Here is a 14,988-nt window from a genome sequence, read left to right as displayed (position 1 = left end):
ACTGCTATGGGAAACCGCACTTGCTCTGCAATAAACCCGGCCTCGAAGCCTGGGATTTTCCCATCTCAGCCATGCTAAGCACTGAGCTGAATTACTTCCCTGAGCAGGAGAGTGTCAGGGGGGAAATCTCTGTTCTCTCTCTCCCTCCATCTGTTTAGGGCGGTTTGTTGATTCAAGTGCTGTTACCTCATTTGGGGATGTTAGTTTTAGATTCCCACCAGTGTGGGAACCAGATTAGATTAGGCTGTCAGACCCTGTCAACTCCAGCCAAGGAACGTAAATGGCTCAGAGGGGTGGGGAGGCATTGGAGCAGATGGAAACACTGGGGGACCAGCGGGTTCAGAAGGCTGGGAATGAAGAACAGAGAGTTTCTCCTCCAAGGGCGGCAGACCCACCCTAGCCCCAGTCGGGAGTGACTGAAAGTTGTCACCGTCTGATGGGTCTTTGGGGACCTCTAGGAGGTGAGCATGGGGGTTTCTAGTGGAGAGGCAGTCGTAGAGTCAGCGACGACAGACTAAACCACCCTCGTGCCCCTCCGGGCAGCCCCTGGGTAGCAAAGTGATTGAGTGACACCTGCAGATAACCAGAGGCCTTTGGTCTCCTGGGCTAACCCATCCCCGGCCCCCACAAAGTCCCTGTGCGCCTCTGGACCCAAGGCCAGTTCCTCATCTGTGCAGAATGCCTTGCGGGATCAGGGGACGCTGTCTGGCGTCCTCTGCGTGGTGTCCCCTGCGGGGTCCCTTGGTTTGACCTGTGACTGCACCCCCATCCCTGTTTCTCATTCTTTGCCCTCCATTTTCAGTTCAGTTCTGTGCCCCCCCTCTTCATGCGAGGGGGCCAGACCTTCCATTGCTTTGGTGAGTCCCCCCCATCCCAGGATTAAAACAGGCCAGCGCCCTTCAGCTGGGCTAAATCACAGTGTTTTGAAAGCCTTTTGCCTCAAAGGGCCTGGGACCTGCTGCAGAATTAGCAAGCTGCTCCAGGGAACGATTCCTGGGGCATTCGCCATCTTTTCGACAGGCCCCGGGGGGAAATGTTTACAGGACTGGCAAACTCAAGAGAGTAAACGGCAGGAGGCAGACCCCCCCCAAATCAGGAGGCCGGCCCGCAATATTATGAGTTTTTTTTTTTTTAAAACAAATTGTGGGTTTTTTGGTCTGTCTTGATTTTTGGCCTCCCCCCACCCTACCCCAGCATGTGTCTGTGTGAAACAGTTAGTGCCACCCGCTCTCCCAAATATATGGGGTAAGGGGATTTGTCCCTCCCCCACTGTGGGGGTCTCACCCCAACATCTCCCCACCCTATCCCCTGCCCTGCAATTCATTCTGAACCCGGCCTCCAAATCAGTCTTGTCCTTACATCAGTTCTTCCTCCCCATCAGTTCAGCCTGTCCTATCACACCCCATCGGTTCAGCCCCCTAACATTTCTGCTTCCCCCCTGAGTTCAGCCTGTCCTATAGCCCCACATCAGTTCTGCCACTAGCCCCATCGGTTCATCTTCCCAGTTCAGTCCCCTCCAGTCTCACCTCTGCTCCCCCTGGGGCTCTGCACCTCCTCTCCCAGCTCTGGGGGCTGAAGTGGGGTCCCCTCTCCCCTTTCCGGGCTGGGTGGTTCCAGGGGCTCTGCTCCCCTCTTTGTCCTTTCCCAGGGGGGTGCTGCAGGGAGGGGGAGGAGCAGAGGCACCATCCTACCCGTCGCTCGTAGGAGGGAGTTGAGGAGCTGAGCGGCTGGGGTATTTAGCTCCCTCGGGGTTGCTCTGGGGACGGGGAAGCTCTTCCTACAGCAGCTCTGATGGGTCACGAGGGAGCCTGGCTCCAGCCCCAACCCACATCCCCTCACTCACGAAAAAACCCACAAGAGCTGGCGAGGCGGAGCCGGCCATCCGGCACTGGCTCTGCAGGCCGAGGCGCCTTCGTAGCAGCCAGGGAGGGGAGAGACGGGAGCTAGATGGGGGGGTTCAACAGGGCGCCCGGGTGACCTGGGGCAAGTCACTTTGACTCAGCTCCTCAGGACGAGGGAGGCCCCTATGGCCGCCATGTGAGCATCACTGCCCTCGAAGTGAGAGTCTCAGCCTAGGTGGGGGATGCCTCGCTCTCTGGCAGGGCTCTGGCCGGCATGCTCTGAGCCCGCCTGAGGCCTGTCAGAGCCCAGGGCAGGAGGACCGGAGGCAGGCACGGCTCTGCCTGTCCCCTTTGCTGTCTGTCCCTCTGCAGGAGACCAGGCCGGGGCATCTCTCCAGGGTCCTGTGGAGCGTCCAAGACGTGGCGCAATCGGCTGTTTTGTTGTTTCAGTCGAGGGGACCCCGATTTACCTTCGTCCCGTTGCCAGGAGAGCTACGTAGGGCATGACTCAGCTCAGGCGGTCTGTGAGAAAGCAGATCTCAGGGCAGCCCTGATTTCCTGAGCCCGTTCAACTGAACCGGCGGGGACAGGGACAGGAGCGAGGGAGAAGATCCCGTAGACCAGAGAGCCTGAGAGGATTCAGTTCTCCCAGGGATTGGGGGCCCATTGACCACAGTTACAGCAGCGCGACTCCACTGGAATTGCTTAGAGAGTCAGATACCAACAAGTCGCTGTCTACGGCCCCTGGCACCGGCGTAGCCGAGCGCCTCACGGTCTTTAGTCTCCTCCCAGCCCCCCTGTGAGCGAGGGCAGGGCTGTGATCCCCAGGGGAAAAGATTTCCGAACGCCCCAGTGGTAATTGAGGTGCCCCGTTCCCACTGGCTTTCAGTGAGCGTTAGGTGCCCGACAGCCCGTTGTGCCTTTGGAAAATCTTCCCATGAGCAACTCCCCCGGGGTCCCACAGAAAGCGGCAGCCGAGCGGGGACTTGAAGCCAGGTCCAGGCTAGCCCCACCCAACCCCTGGAGCACCCATGTCCCTTGTGGGGATAGGAGCTTGTAATGCAGGGTGGGAAAGGGGGAAATGCAGCCCATGCTGAAAAATAGCCCACTAGCATAATGAGCTGGGGCCCTTTACAGGGCGAGCCAGGAGCAGCTGGTAAGGGGGTGCCCAGGGTTGTGGTTTTTGAGAGGGGATTTTTGAAGGGGTAAATTTGAAAGGACAGGCAAGTGATTTGCCCTGTCACGTCGTGCCTGCCGTTAGCCAGTGCAGGAACCACATGTGTGCCCTGCCTCCGCTTTTTTGGTTACGCTCACGGCTTGCGTCTTGGCTCTACGTCGTCCGCTTTCAGGACAAGGCCCGGCCCCGTGGAGCCCCCTGGTACTGTGCCCGGTAACGATATCTGCTTGGCAGGCCCCGAGGAACACTGGGCGTGTTAGCAACCCGTGCAGTGAGTGAGTGCCAGAGCAAAGGCTGGTCGCCTCCAGTACCCTGCCTGGGCCTGTGGGCAAGGCTGGCTGGGTCAGAGGACGGCGAGCGTCCCCTGCTAAGGTACTGAGGGACGGCAGGCCGCAGCAGGCGGGACGCAGAGAGAGGTCCTGCCCAAGGCAGCAGGGCGACTGAGCTCTGAGCAGACAGGGCCTCTGATCTGCCTGCTGCCCGGCCCTGCAGCTTCAGCGGCGCTCGCTGTGTGATTGAAGAGCCTGCCAGTGCCCGGCTTTTCCCCGTGGAAAGCGAAAGGCCGGGGAAGGGGCAGCCCCTGGAGCTCACCCTGTTCTCATGGAGCTGCGGCCAAAGGCGCTCGTCCCTGCTGGGGAGGAACAATGCAGCTGAACGGCCTCGCGCAGGCGGGCGGCTGGGAGAGTTCCTTCCGCCGGAGTAAGCGCATCCTGTCACGGCCGGGCGCCTCCCAAGCCGCTTCCCAAATATTTAGACAAGATGGGGCGAGGTGGTTCCTCGGGAGGTCAGGTCCCCCGGGCAGGGGCAGGAATGAAGCAACTGGGCACAGCGGAGAGACCAGGCCTCCCTCTCTGGGGGAAGGGGCTGAAGGCTCAGGCTAGACCTGGCTCCTGGCCCAAGAATCAAAGGGAGGCCAAGGGAGAAGGCTAACGGGATTTAAATACCAGATATGGGGCCGGAGATCTCGGCTCGTCGGGTCTCACCCCTGCTGCCTCAGCACCACCTCACTCTGCCCCGGGCGCCAGTGCCCAGCGGCAGCAGCCCAGGAGTCCCGGCGTCTGCTCCCCCGCCTGCCCCAGCAGGATGTGTTTTGCGGTAGCACCTAGATGCCAGGGTCCCGTGGGGCTGGGCACCGTCTGCCCACGGGAGAATGGATGGACAGTCCCTGCCCTGGAGAGCTGCAGACCAAGCATAAAGTCAGAGACAGCAGCTGGAGACAGACAGACAGACGGACCCGGGGGGGGGGGGAAGGGAGCGGAGAGAGGCTTGAAGCAACAGCCAGACGATGGGAGCTGAGTGAACGGACCCGCAGTCACAGCACAGCAGCCTCAGGTGTTTGTGCTCCGCTCCCCAGCCCTGCCCTGCACCCTTCCGGGAGCTCCTGCATGCACCCCTGGGTGCCGTTCCCCAGCCCAGCCCTGCCCTGCACTGTTCCAGGAGGAGCCATGCTGCTACCCTGCCCTTCTCCCCCGGGCTCCGTTCCCCAGCTCAGCTCCACCTTGCACCCTTCCAGGTGCTCCCCAGGGCTTCCTAGCGCCCTCCACACGCAGCATCCTTGCTCAGCAGTGGCTGTGTGTGGTCTCAGCTAGGTCTGCTCTAAAGGGGCAGGCCCCGGCTGGGGTTTCCAAGAAGGCTGAAGGAGCTGTGGGGTATAAAAAGCATGGTGTGTAGGAGGGCAGCCCCCTCGCATTGTGTGTGTGTGTGGGCGGGGGGGCTGTTAACCAGCGTACATCACCACTGAAATGCACATGCAGGGGGGCCAGTCGTGGTGTGTGTGTGAGACCTAGCGTTAGAGGGGCGCTGCAGGCCAGCCTGGCCCAGCTGAGTACAGGCTCCCACATGCTCAGTGACACAACTCTGGCCATTTGCTGTGGGGTGGGCGCTGATCCGGGTCCCACGCGCCGCTGGGGCTGCAGGACTCTTAGCACACCCTCGTTCGGCCCTGCTCTCTCGCCAGTCCCTGTTTGACCCGCTCCCCTGCCTCCGCCCCCCTCTTATTCCCTGGCCAGCTGCTCGGTAATCGCACAGCCCATCTCCTTCGAAGCCCGGGACGTGGAAACGCGGCGGTTATTTACTGTGATGTGGGTCAGCTTTCCTGCCCTCTCCCTTCGCCGGGCTTTGCGTTATGAAAAGCCGCCTCCACTCGCCCTGAGATCTGCCCCCACCCTTGGGGAGTTGCTATTCCTGTAACGCCAAAAGCTGCAGCCCTCAGATAAGGCCGGCAGTGCCCTGGCGGAGAACCGGCCAAGCGGAGTTGGCTTGTGATAAAGAAAAACTCTTCTTGGCCCTGGGGCCGAGCAGCAAGGCGGCCTGGGAGGGGCGGCCAAGGAGGCTGCGGCAAGGAGGGAAGAATGATGGGGGGAGGTGCGTGTGTGTGTGTGTGTGTGTGTGTTTTCTCCCTTTCCCCAAGGTGTCCCATAGACAGGTGCAGCCTCCACAGCTTGGGCATGGGGGAGCGTCTGGGCTCAGCGGAGGAAAGGGATGGAAGCAAAGAGATGGTGGTGTGATGCCCAGCAGTGCCCGGTCTCCTCTGGGTTTACTTGGTGAGCCCAGAGGGTCGCTGGTCCCGTGTTTACATGGGGAGGGAGGCAGCCTGGCCTGCTTTGGAGAAGCTGGAGGTGGTGTCCGGGAAGGGAGGCAAGTCTGTGATGCGGTTCCCAGGCCTGAGAGTCACCTGGCTACCCCCTGACCCCAGCGTGAGTCTCAGCAAAAACGTGCCAAACAAACCCAACCCCTCCCCACCCTCTTCTCTGGCCTCTGCCGGCCCTGGCTTCACCTCACAGTTTTACTTCGAATCAGCCCCCTGCGGTATCCAGGCCCCGGCCCAGCTGCTCTGCGCCCCCCACCCCAAAGGAGCTGTGTGCTCCAGTTTTACCTGGAACTACCGCTCCCGTAAACCACACAGCACGTGGCATGAAATATAAGACGTAGTTAAGCCAGACCCGAGCAGCCGCTAACCACAAGAGCGAGGGATGGAACCAAATGGCTACAACACAAAAGAATTGTAAAAAATGCAAACTTGGGACTACACCTTTTCCTAACTTATAAAATAGGTTGCCCCCCCAGGTTCTGTCTGCTGCAGAGCTGGCTGGCTTCACAGGAACCAGGCGCCAGATTTTCATAAGAACATCGCTGCCTCTCCAAGATGTTTCCTCAGTAAAAGGATCTGGGAGGGGAGGAGAGGAATGCCCCCCTCAATACACAGAATTAGCCTTTTGTCTTTATTCACAGCCAGGGTGCTGGCCTGCCTACTATAATAGTCCTTTTCACCTCCAAGTGGGTTCAATTGTATGCAGCTGTCTCTGGGTGTGTGTGTGTGCGCGCGCGCTTTCCACTGACAGTCTTGGGCTGGAGCAAGGGTTGACAAACAGCTCGCACCCTGCACTACCTTGCCAGCTGAGCGGGGTGTGTGTGTGTGTGACACGGGCCTTCTGCAGCTCTACCTTATCTCCGGGATACTAACTTTTACGCCAAGTCCGCAAAGCAGCCTTTCACTAGCAGTACAGAGCTCTCACCGTAGCACGGAGTCCTGCCACGTTACGTGCGGCTGCTGATGGGTACAGACCTTGCAAGATGTGGGTGTAGTGAGTTTGTCAGGTCTGAGGGGAGCGTTGTTTGCAATGAACAGAGCGCCCTTTGCAAAGGGGTCACAAATACTTTATTGGCAGTGACAACATCCCCACGATGCCCCAGCCAGGAAACGCCTCCCTTTTTAGCGTCTCAAGAACAGCCCCTAGTCTGTAAATGCAGAGGAAGCTGGCGCAGTGGGTAGGGCTCTAGCACGGAGGGGTGTGAGACCTTGGTTCAGCCTTGCTGGGCCATAAACTTCCCATCTGAGCTTGGACAAGTCATTTGGCCTCTGTGCTTTGTTCCCAGCTGTGCACAGCCCGACCTCGCACAGGTGTTGGGCGGCTAAATCCATTAAGGATTGGACAGCCCCCTGACACTAGGGTGATTGGGGAGGAGAGGGGGGGGCCATATAGTGCTAGGCTAAATCTGGTTGTACCTCCCTTTTAAAGCCAGCCGGTCACTCGAGCACTGCTTGCAATCTTGACCTGTTGGTACCATCTCTCAGGGCAAGAGGGCTGTTCACACGCTTTTGAGGCCACCGTCTAAGGGGCCAAGTTATGCCCAGTGCTGGTGGTGGTAGACACCTGCTCCCTCCCCCAGAGCAGGACTGAGACCCATCATGCTCATTGCACTAGTGAGCTGGACCCAGGCAGACCCTGACCTTGAGGCCAGAAGGTTGGCTGGAAGCTGCGTTTGCTGTGAGCTGCAGTTGGGGGGGGGGCTAGCATGGCTGACGTGTGCTTTCTGTCCCTGCAGGACAGCCCTCTGGACGAGTCCCTGCACAACGTGCTCTGTAAAGCCGTGAAGGAGACATTCAACCGAAGCCGAGACGGCTGCACCGTGCGCCTGGCCGGCGCTGGGTACCCCGCCGACAAGATAGCTGTGCTCGGCATTTCTGTGCAAAGTGAGCCCCGCTCGCCACACAGTGGCTTTGCAGGAGGGGAGAGAGTCTCAGGCAGCCCCGTAGAAATCCTGGAGCTGTGTAATTGGAGCCTTACTGGGGACTCCAGCACCTTCGAATAAGGGCTGTTCTTGTTCCCGCTCGCATCCTTTGGGTTGTGAGGGCAGCCCAGTAGCGCTAGGCCGCAGTTGGTAAACTGATGGGCCCATTGCTCTGGTTCCAAACCGAATTGCCAGGTGGGTCAGTGGGAACCAGTTCAGCTTTGTCTTCCACTAAGGTTACAAGCAGGGAATTGGGCACGGGCCTGGAGAGGAAACCCGCACCCCATGGGAGCTCAGGAGACTAGCAGTGTGATGGGTTCTCACTACACGGGCCCAGCTTCAAATCCAGCCCAGCCCAGTCATGCCCAAAGCTCAGTTCGATGTGTTTGGGGGTGGGTTTGCCTATGTGAAACGAGGTGGTAGGTTTCAGTCCAGCTTCCAGGCTGCGGGTGCTTCCATCGTTAAAGTACATCACAAGGACCGACTTCCTTTGGCTGCCCACGGAGGTGAGGACAGTGTTTGAACGGGGCCAGGAGCTTAGAGCCGCAGTTTACACCAGCAGGGCTAGGCTAGAGCTCTCATGCTTCAGGGCACAAGCCAACTGCTGGGTGCCTGGGGTCAGGAAGGGATTTCTCCGCCGGGCAGGTTATGCTGTCCCTGTCCTACGGGGGCTCTTGCACTTTCTGCTGAGACATCCGGTACACTCACAGCCCAGCAGAGTAACACCTGCCTCTCTGTTTAATGCCACTCGTGGCGTGCGGGGAAGGGAGAGACGTTGAGAGCAACGCAAGAAGCTCCCCCAATCCCCAGCCGCCAGTACCAAAGCTAGCCAGTGGGCTCGGTGAGGCGAGTGCGTGAGAAAGGGGATCTCACAGCTGAGGCAGAACTAGACAGACAGCTTCCTGAGGCACGTCAGCATCTCCTCAGCCACGCTCCGGCTGGCGCGCTGGGCACCCACCCCAGTCCCCCATAGAGCCCGCTAGCATCTCCACTAGCTGCTTTTCCAGCCCCCACCCAAGCTGCAGTCATCTCGGTAAGAGCCCCGCCTGCTGCGGGAGATTTAGGAGCATGCAGTTTGGCAGAGGCCATTTCCCAGCCCGCCCAATCGCAGGGGACAGCTTGCCATCCCCTCCCGTGCTCCGCGGAGGACTTGCTGGGGCAGCGACACATGGCCTGGGAGCTGCCCTTCGACCGCCGCCCTTCCTGTCTCCCCTTCCCCCGTGCTGTCTGCGTCCATCGCACTGCCCGCTGGCTGGAAACGGCACGCTGTGTGTCACAGCCCTCCCGCTGGCCGGCTCAGGGGACGCAGCGACGGCGACTCGGAGCCGCCCTCTCGCGTCTACGTCTACACTGCAGCCCATGGCTGGCCCGTGCCGGCTGACTCAGGTTACGGGGCTGTTTCACTGCTGTGTAGACGTGTGGAGGGCCCAGGAAGGGCAGGGCCTCGCTGGCCTGCGAGGTTTACTCTGGCTTTGATTTCTGTTGGTGTAATGCCCTGCGGCCCTTGTGTCATGGGGCCCCGTGCTGGGATCAGGCAGCCCCTGGCAGACCTTTCCCCCCCGCTGGAACTCTGGCACCAAAATCTCCCTGTGTAAACGGTCCTTCGAATACATTTGCTTGTGGCCTGCGGGTTGCGCTGGCGTTCAGCATTAGTGCTACAGGCCCGGGCTCCGGCTCACCGAATCTCCAGGCGGCAGGCAAAGCACAACCAGCAGCACGGCCTGGTTGAGCCCAGGAACTCCTCCACCGCATGCATCAATCCCAACGCCCAGAGAGAGGGCTGGGCCGTTCCCCTGGCCCATTTAATCCTGAGCAGAGGCCAGTGGCATTGATGAATGGTGGCACGGGGGTCTAGTGGTTAGTGCAGGGGGGCTGCCGTGTCCAGCCCCGGTGCTGCCATTCGTTTATTCCCCGGCCTGAGGCAAGTCACCCAGGTTCCTCGGGTGTTAGATGGAGGCGGTTTGTAACGGGGAGCCGCCCTGCTGATGCCCCGAGCACTCCAGGGGGAAGGGTGGGTGGCCCAGCCCCTCACCTCACTTACACGTGGCTCCTTTCTCCTCCTAGCTTCCGCAACAGCCGAGGAGCTGTTTAAACTGCTGGAGGTGAAGAAGGGAGAGTTACAGAAGGTGAGTGAGTCTCCTCCCTGCCCACCCCAGACAATCCCCCTTTCTGTGTCATGGGAGGAAGCGTGGGGCCCCCCACGTGATGTTGTCTGGAGCCCGTGGAGCGTCTCTGGGGCCGGAAGAAGGCTATGGAGGCAATTCCACTGCTTCCTGTCCTCCCATCTCCAGGGCATCCAGCACTTTCATTTCTACTGGGCTTCAGCCGATGAAGAAGAGGAGCCAGTTCCCAGCTCCCTGGAGCGGCAGGGGATGGGAAGGTGGGAGGGGCGTCTCACTCAGCCTGGCCCATGTCCTTGACCATCCCTCCTTCCCCTTGCATGGGCTGCCGCGCGGCCCGTCCTGCTCTGCTACGGCAGCATGGCTCCCCCCCCCACCGGGTGGCATACCCCACAGGTGTATAGACCCAGCTGAACGGGCAGCCGTGCAGCGCCCAGGCCAGGGGGAGCGGGCAGGCGCTGGCCCCGCTTGCAGTAACGTGGAAAGGGTGGCTGCAGGGAGCACAGCGGGGCAGGGGCCCTGTCAGTGCAGGCTAGGGACTAAGGGAAGTGAGCGCGGGTGGGTGTAGTGCTGGCTCCACCCTCTGGCCCTTCCCCAAAGCTGCCCTTCCCTTGGCAGGTTGGGATCAGCAACGTCACCTACCCTGGAATGCTCAGGGAGGAGGACAACGAGGACCGGTTCAGCATGCCCTTGATCATCGCCATCGTGTGCATGGCCTGTGCCCTGCTGCTCGTCGCTGCCATCTACGGCTGCTGCCACCAGCGTCTCGCCCACAGGAAGGATCAGGTAAGCAGCTCCCAGCATCCGGGCACCCGCGTGGGCTTTGCTTTCCGGCCCAGGCACCCTCCAGGCGTAGGGCAAATCAGAAGCCATGAGGCGCAACGCCTGGATGGAAGGCTGGGATGACCTACGCGGCATCCGGGACGCGCTAGAAGGGAGCTGTGCCCTAATGGGGACCGGGCTCCTACCGCTCCCCCCCCAGTCCTGAATTCCTTGGGGACGTCTGTGCATAGTAAGGCTGGCTGCTTGGAGAAGGGAGCGCTGCTCGGTCAGTGTGGCTGGGGTGGGCGGACTGATATGGAGAAAAAGACCCCCCCACTATATAAAACAGGCTAGAACTGGTCAGAATTTTTCTCTTGGAAAGCTAGTTTTGATGCAAATAGCTTTTCATCGAGAACCCAAAATGGCTTTGTGAAATTGATCCATTTGCAGGGAAACTCGGGTTTTCGGATAGAAAAACAAAAAAATGGACATTTTTGCTTGGTTAAAATATTGGTTATCAAAAACCAGTTTTTTAATATTTTGGCAGGTTTGGGTTTTTTTTCAAAAGGCCCCCTGATTTTTTTTTTATAGCAACCCAGCCCCTAAAACGATTTGATTTCTTTCAACAACTGTTTTGGATGTTAAAAGTTCCTGTGAAAAATAATTGGCATTTTTCAACCAGCTGTAACACACTCTCCTCTCTCAGGAAATCAGCCAGGAGACTGCCCCAGAGGCCAGTTATGGAACAAACTGCCCATTACTCAGTTTCTTACACGCTCCAGTAACGGATCTAGCACTCAGAGACAGGATACGGGGCAAGATGGGTCTGACAATTCCCACGATCCCAACAGTTTGAAGCGGGTGGCTGGTTTTTTCCTCAGGGCCCTTTCCAAATTGAACCCGAGGAGCCCAGCGTTCTCTGGCTAACTCACGGAGCACGGGGGACGGTCACTGCACGTGCCGCTTGGCTTCCTGCCCTGAGCCTATATTCAGCTACCTAGATTCTCACAGTGTAGTTAAGGTAGCAAAGAATCAAAGCCTCAGTGGGCATTACACACCTAAATCCCTTGGAGGCTCCGGGCCAGAGTGCCTCCTGAGATACCACTCGGTGCATCGATCATGAGCACAGCCGTAGGGTTGACAACGAGCTAATTGGCAGAGCATTGTACGTGTCTCCTGTTCCCGTCCCTTCGCATTTCCCTGGGAGTGTCAGATTCAGAGCCAAACTGGTTGGAAGGTGGCTGCCACGGGCTCTGCAGGGGTGTCATTGCATCTCTCTGTGCTGGAGGAAATGCAGATGTGATTTGCAGCGACACATGGTGGCCACAGGAGGATGCAAGCACTTCAGAGCAAAGAGCACCACCAGCAGTGATGGTTGCTGTGGCAGCAATTTAACCCTTTAGTTTAGCACTGCTAGGGAAATCCCTGTGCTCTGCCGGTGCAGGCAGATCTCTCAAACTTAACTGATAAAGGCAACATCTGTTGCCAAGTTTATGAGCTAAAAGGCTGGCTGTAGGATCAGTCTAAAGCGCCAAAAGATACCAAAGCACAATTCACTTCGCCCCAGGTTTACACACGGCTCCAACTGCTACTGATAAAAGTTTGGATCCAAAGGAGAAGGAATTTGACAAGGTCAAATGCAAGAATCCTATGATAGGGCAAAACCAACAGAGGTCTTTAGCAGTTATCCCACAGGGTACTCAGGCTTTGTCAGAGAACTAGAATCCCCCTTTAAATGGGTGTAGCAATTTCTATAGAAAGTGATCGCTCAGGGCTGGTCTACCCTGAAAAGTTAGATCAACCCAGTTATGTCGCTCAGGGGTGGGAAAAATCCACACCCGAGTGACATAGTGAAACTGAAATAATCCTGTGTAGGCAGCTGTCTGTCAACCTAGCTACTGCCTCGCAGGGAGGCGGCAGGAAAACCTGCCCTTTGCGATAGCGCCTGGCTACACTGAAGCACTACAGTGGTGCGGGTGTAGTGTTTTCAATGTAGACGTAACCTGAGTTTCAAAACCAGTTTGGCAAGAACAGCTCGGTTGCTGTAAACTGCCTTGCGTTGACCTAGCCACGTAGCACAGACCAGGCCTTAGCGAACCGTCTGCTGATGAAAGATGCCAGATTAGCAGCCCTGGAGCCCCCAGTCCTCTGTTTATCCACAGAACAGTTACAGCACAAACTTCCTGCAGTCGGGGCTGCTTCCAGTGTGCTCCACATCCATGATCCGGAGCAAAAAAGACCCTTTGGGCTCCCGCTCTGTTTCATTTTTTGGTCACTGTGCCCGGAGCACAAAAGGACATCGCCAGTTTGAAACAGACTATTTAAAAAAAAGAAAATCACGAGAAGTAGTTACAGAGCCTCCCCCTGCTGGAGTCCCCCTCTCAGCGTCTGATTGGACAATTATGAATTATTTGTATTGCCGTAGGACCTGGGATCCCTAGTCCTGGCCCACGATGGCATCGTGCTAGACACTGGGCCACATGCACAGAGAACTAGAGGGTTTAAACGTTTCTCTCGCCCTTCTTGCTTGGTGAGTGGGCCACACACAAAGCAACAACAGGTGCAACGCGGTGTCTGGGGGAAGGAATGACACTGATACACAAGGCGCTGTTAAACACATTCGTTCTTTAGGTTCCTGGCATCCCTTTGGACTCGCAGCCCAGCACATTCATGTCCCAAAAGGCCGCTGACCTGGCACAGATAGTAGCAGGTCCCATAACTGTGGCCTGGGGCTGGAGTCAAGGTGGCATCTTTGAGGAGAAAGGTTCTCTTGCCCGGAGGAAGGCAGGCCTTAGCAGACTTGGATGACGAGTTAAGAAATTGGAAGTGAACAGACTAGCCCATCTGCTCTTCCTGGGGTTTGCTGGAGGACTTGGGGCTCCTCTGGTTACTTGGGGGGGCTCTTACACCTGAATTGAAGGGGCAGTACACACCCACCCTTTTCCTCAGCTGCTCATTAGAGTAATGGCTTTGGACCACCCCGTTGAAAATCCCTTCCAGGATGAGGATTTTTGATCCAGTGCAATGGCGTCCGTGTAAACCGCGGCTTAAACTGGTGTAGTGTACCCCTCGTAGAAATCCCTGCCCAGAAGCTGAGGAACCAGATACCAGGGTTTTCTATCAGCACAGCTACATCAGAGCAAAACCTTCCCCTGTTGTTGAGCTGCACTGCTCAGTTCTCAGCTCCTTGTCTAGTCCTTCCATCACCACAGGTGTCTTCAAGGGCAGACGGGACCTGAACATTTCATGTAAAGGACAAGCAGATGAGGGTCTTCCTGCCGCCCCGCAGCTAATACATTTTAGGCCTTCTTTGTACATCATCAGAGCAAAAATGGCCACATGCTATTTCCCCTCCCCTATCCCATTTGCAGGCCCTTGTGAGCACAGAGCCAGGTCGTCCCTGGCCCCAGATTTACTGCCAAACTTACTTAATTTGTCATGATTATTTAACATACAAACACGAGAAAAATGCTCCACTCACGTCACCCACCAGGAAGTGGCAGCAGCATCCTGTCTAGACCCTGAGAGACTCACACCTCAGCCTGTCTGTCAAGCCCGCAGGAACCAGCGCAGACACCGGGCTAGATTGAAGATGAACCAAGGGATGAAATGCAGACCTCAGAAACGTGAGGCTGCATTTGGGTCTGAAAAGACGAGGGCCCCACGTTGGAGCCAATGAGGCTGCTTAATTGTAGGGATGGGTTTTAAAGCGCCCGAGGGAGCCGACTGGGGGAAGGCAGCTGTGGCAATCCTCTGCCATGGCAAGGGCCTCAGGCACTGGTTCGTTTCTGGCCCTGCAGTGCTGTGGTGGTGGCACACAGCAGTGTAACCTGCTGAGGATTGTGACGCTTTGCTCGACGTCTGGTTGCTGGGTTTGGAGCATGGGTGCTGCTGGCCTGAGCTAGCCAGGAGATCAGACTATCATAGAAGATTGGTGGTGGAAGGGACCTGAGGAGGTCATCTAGTCCAACCCCTGCTCAAGGCAGACCTAACCTCAGCTAAACCATCCCAGCCAGGGATTTGTCAAGCCGCAGCTTAAAAATCTCTAAGGATGGAGATTCCACCACCTCCCTAGGTAACCCATTCCAGTGCTTCACCAGCCTCCTAGGGAAAAAGTTTTTCTATTATCTAACCCAGACCTCCCCCACTGCAACTTGAGACCGTTGCTCCTTGTTCTGTCATCTGCCACCACCGAGAACAGCCTAGCCCCATCCTCCCTGGAACCCCCTTTCAGGTAGTTAAAGGCTGCTATCAAATCCCCCCTCATTCTCTCTTCTGCAGACTAAACAAGCCTAGTTCCCTCAGCCTCTCCTCGTAAGTCCTGTGCTCCAGCTCCATAACCATTTTTGTTGCCCTCCTCTGGACTCTCTCGAACTTGTCCACATCCTTTTTGTAGTGGGGGGAGAGCCCAAAACTGGACACAATACTCCAAATGTGGCCTCACCAGTGCCAAATAGAGGGGAATAATCATACTGAGAGAGAGAGAGAAGATCAGTTGTGTTGGGGGAAGAAGGAGGGGGGTTGATCTCACCGCTCCATGCTTCCCTCGATCTGCTGGCAATGCTCCTACTAATGC

At 57.5% G+C, this 14,988-nt stretch overlaps 1 protein-coding gene across 1 annotated transcript in view; it reads left to right on the top strand.

Moving 5' to 3' along the window:
• PODXL (podocalyxin like) overlaps positions 1 to 14,988 on the top strand; it is an 80,908-nt gene that overhangs the window by 60,843 nt on the left and 5,077 nt on the right. The window contains exons 5-7 of the mRNA XM_067534857.1: positions 7,345 to 7,492; positions 9,595 to 9,656; positions 10,269 to 10,436. Of these exons, the coding sequence (XP_067390958.1) occupies positions 7,345 to 7,492; positions 9,595 to 9,656; positions 10,269 to 10,436 (378 nt within the window). The remainder of the gene's footprint in view (positions 1 to 7,344; positions 7,493 to 9,594; positions 9,657 to 10,268; positions 10,437 to 14,988) is intronic.

The sequence above is a fragment of the Emydura macquarii genome, unplaced genomic scaffold, assembly GCF_026122565.2.
Source record: "Emydura macquarii macquarii isolate MOO-44397 ecotype Brisbane River unplaced genomic scaffold, CSIRO-AGI_Emac_v2 contig_3470, whole genome shotgun sequence".
NCBI lineage: Eukaryota > Metazoa > Chordata > Testudines > Chelidae > Emydura > Emydura macquarii.
The sequence above is the reverse complement of the archived record's forward strand: the minus strand, read 5'-3'. Positions and strand labels throughout refer to the sequence as shown.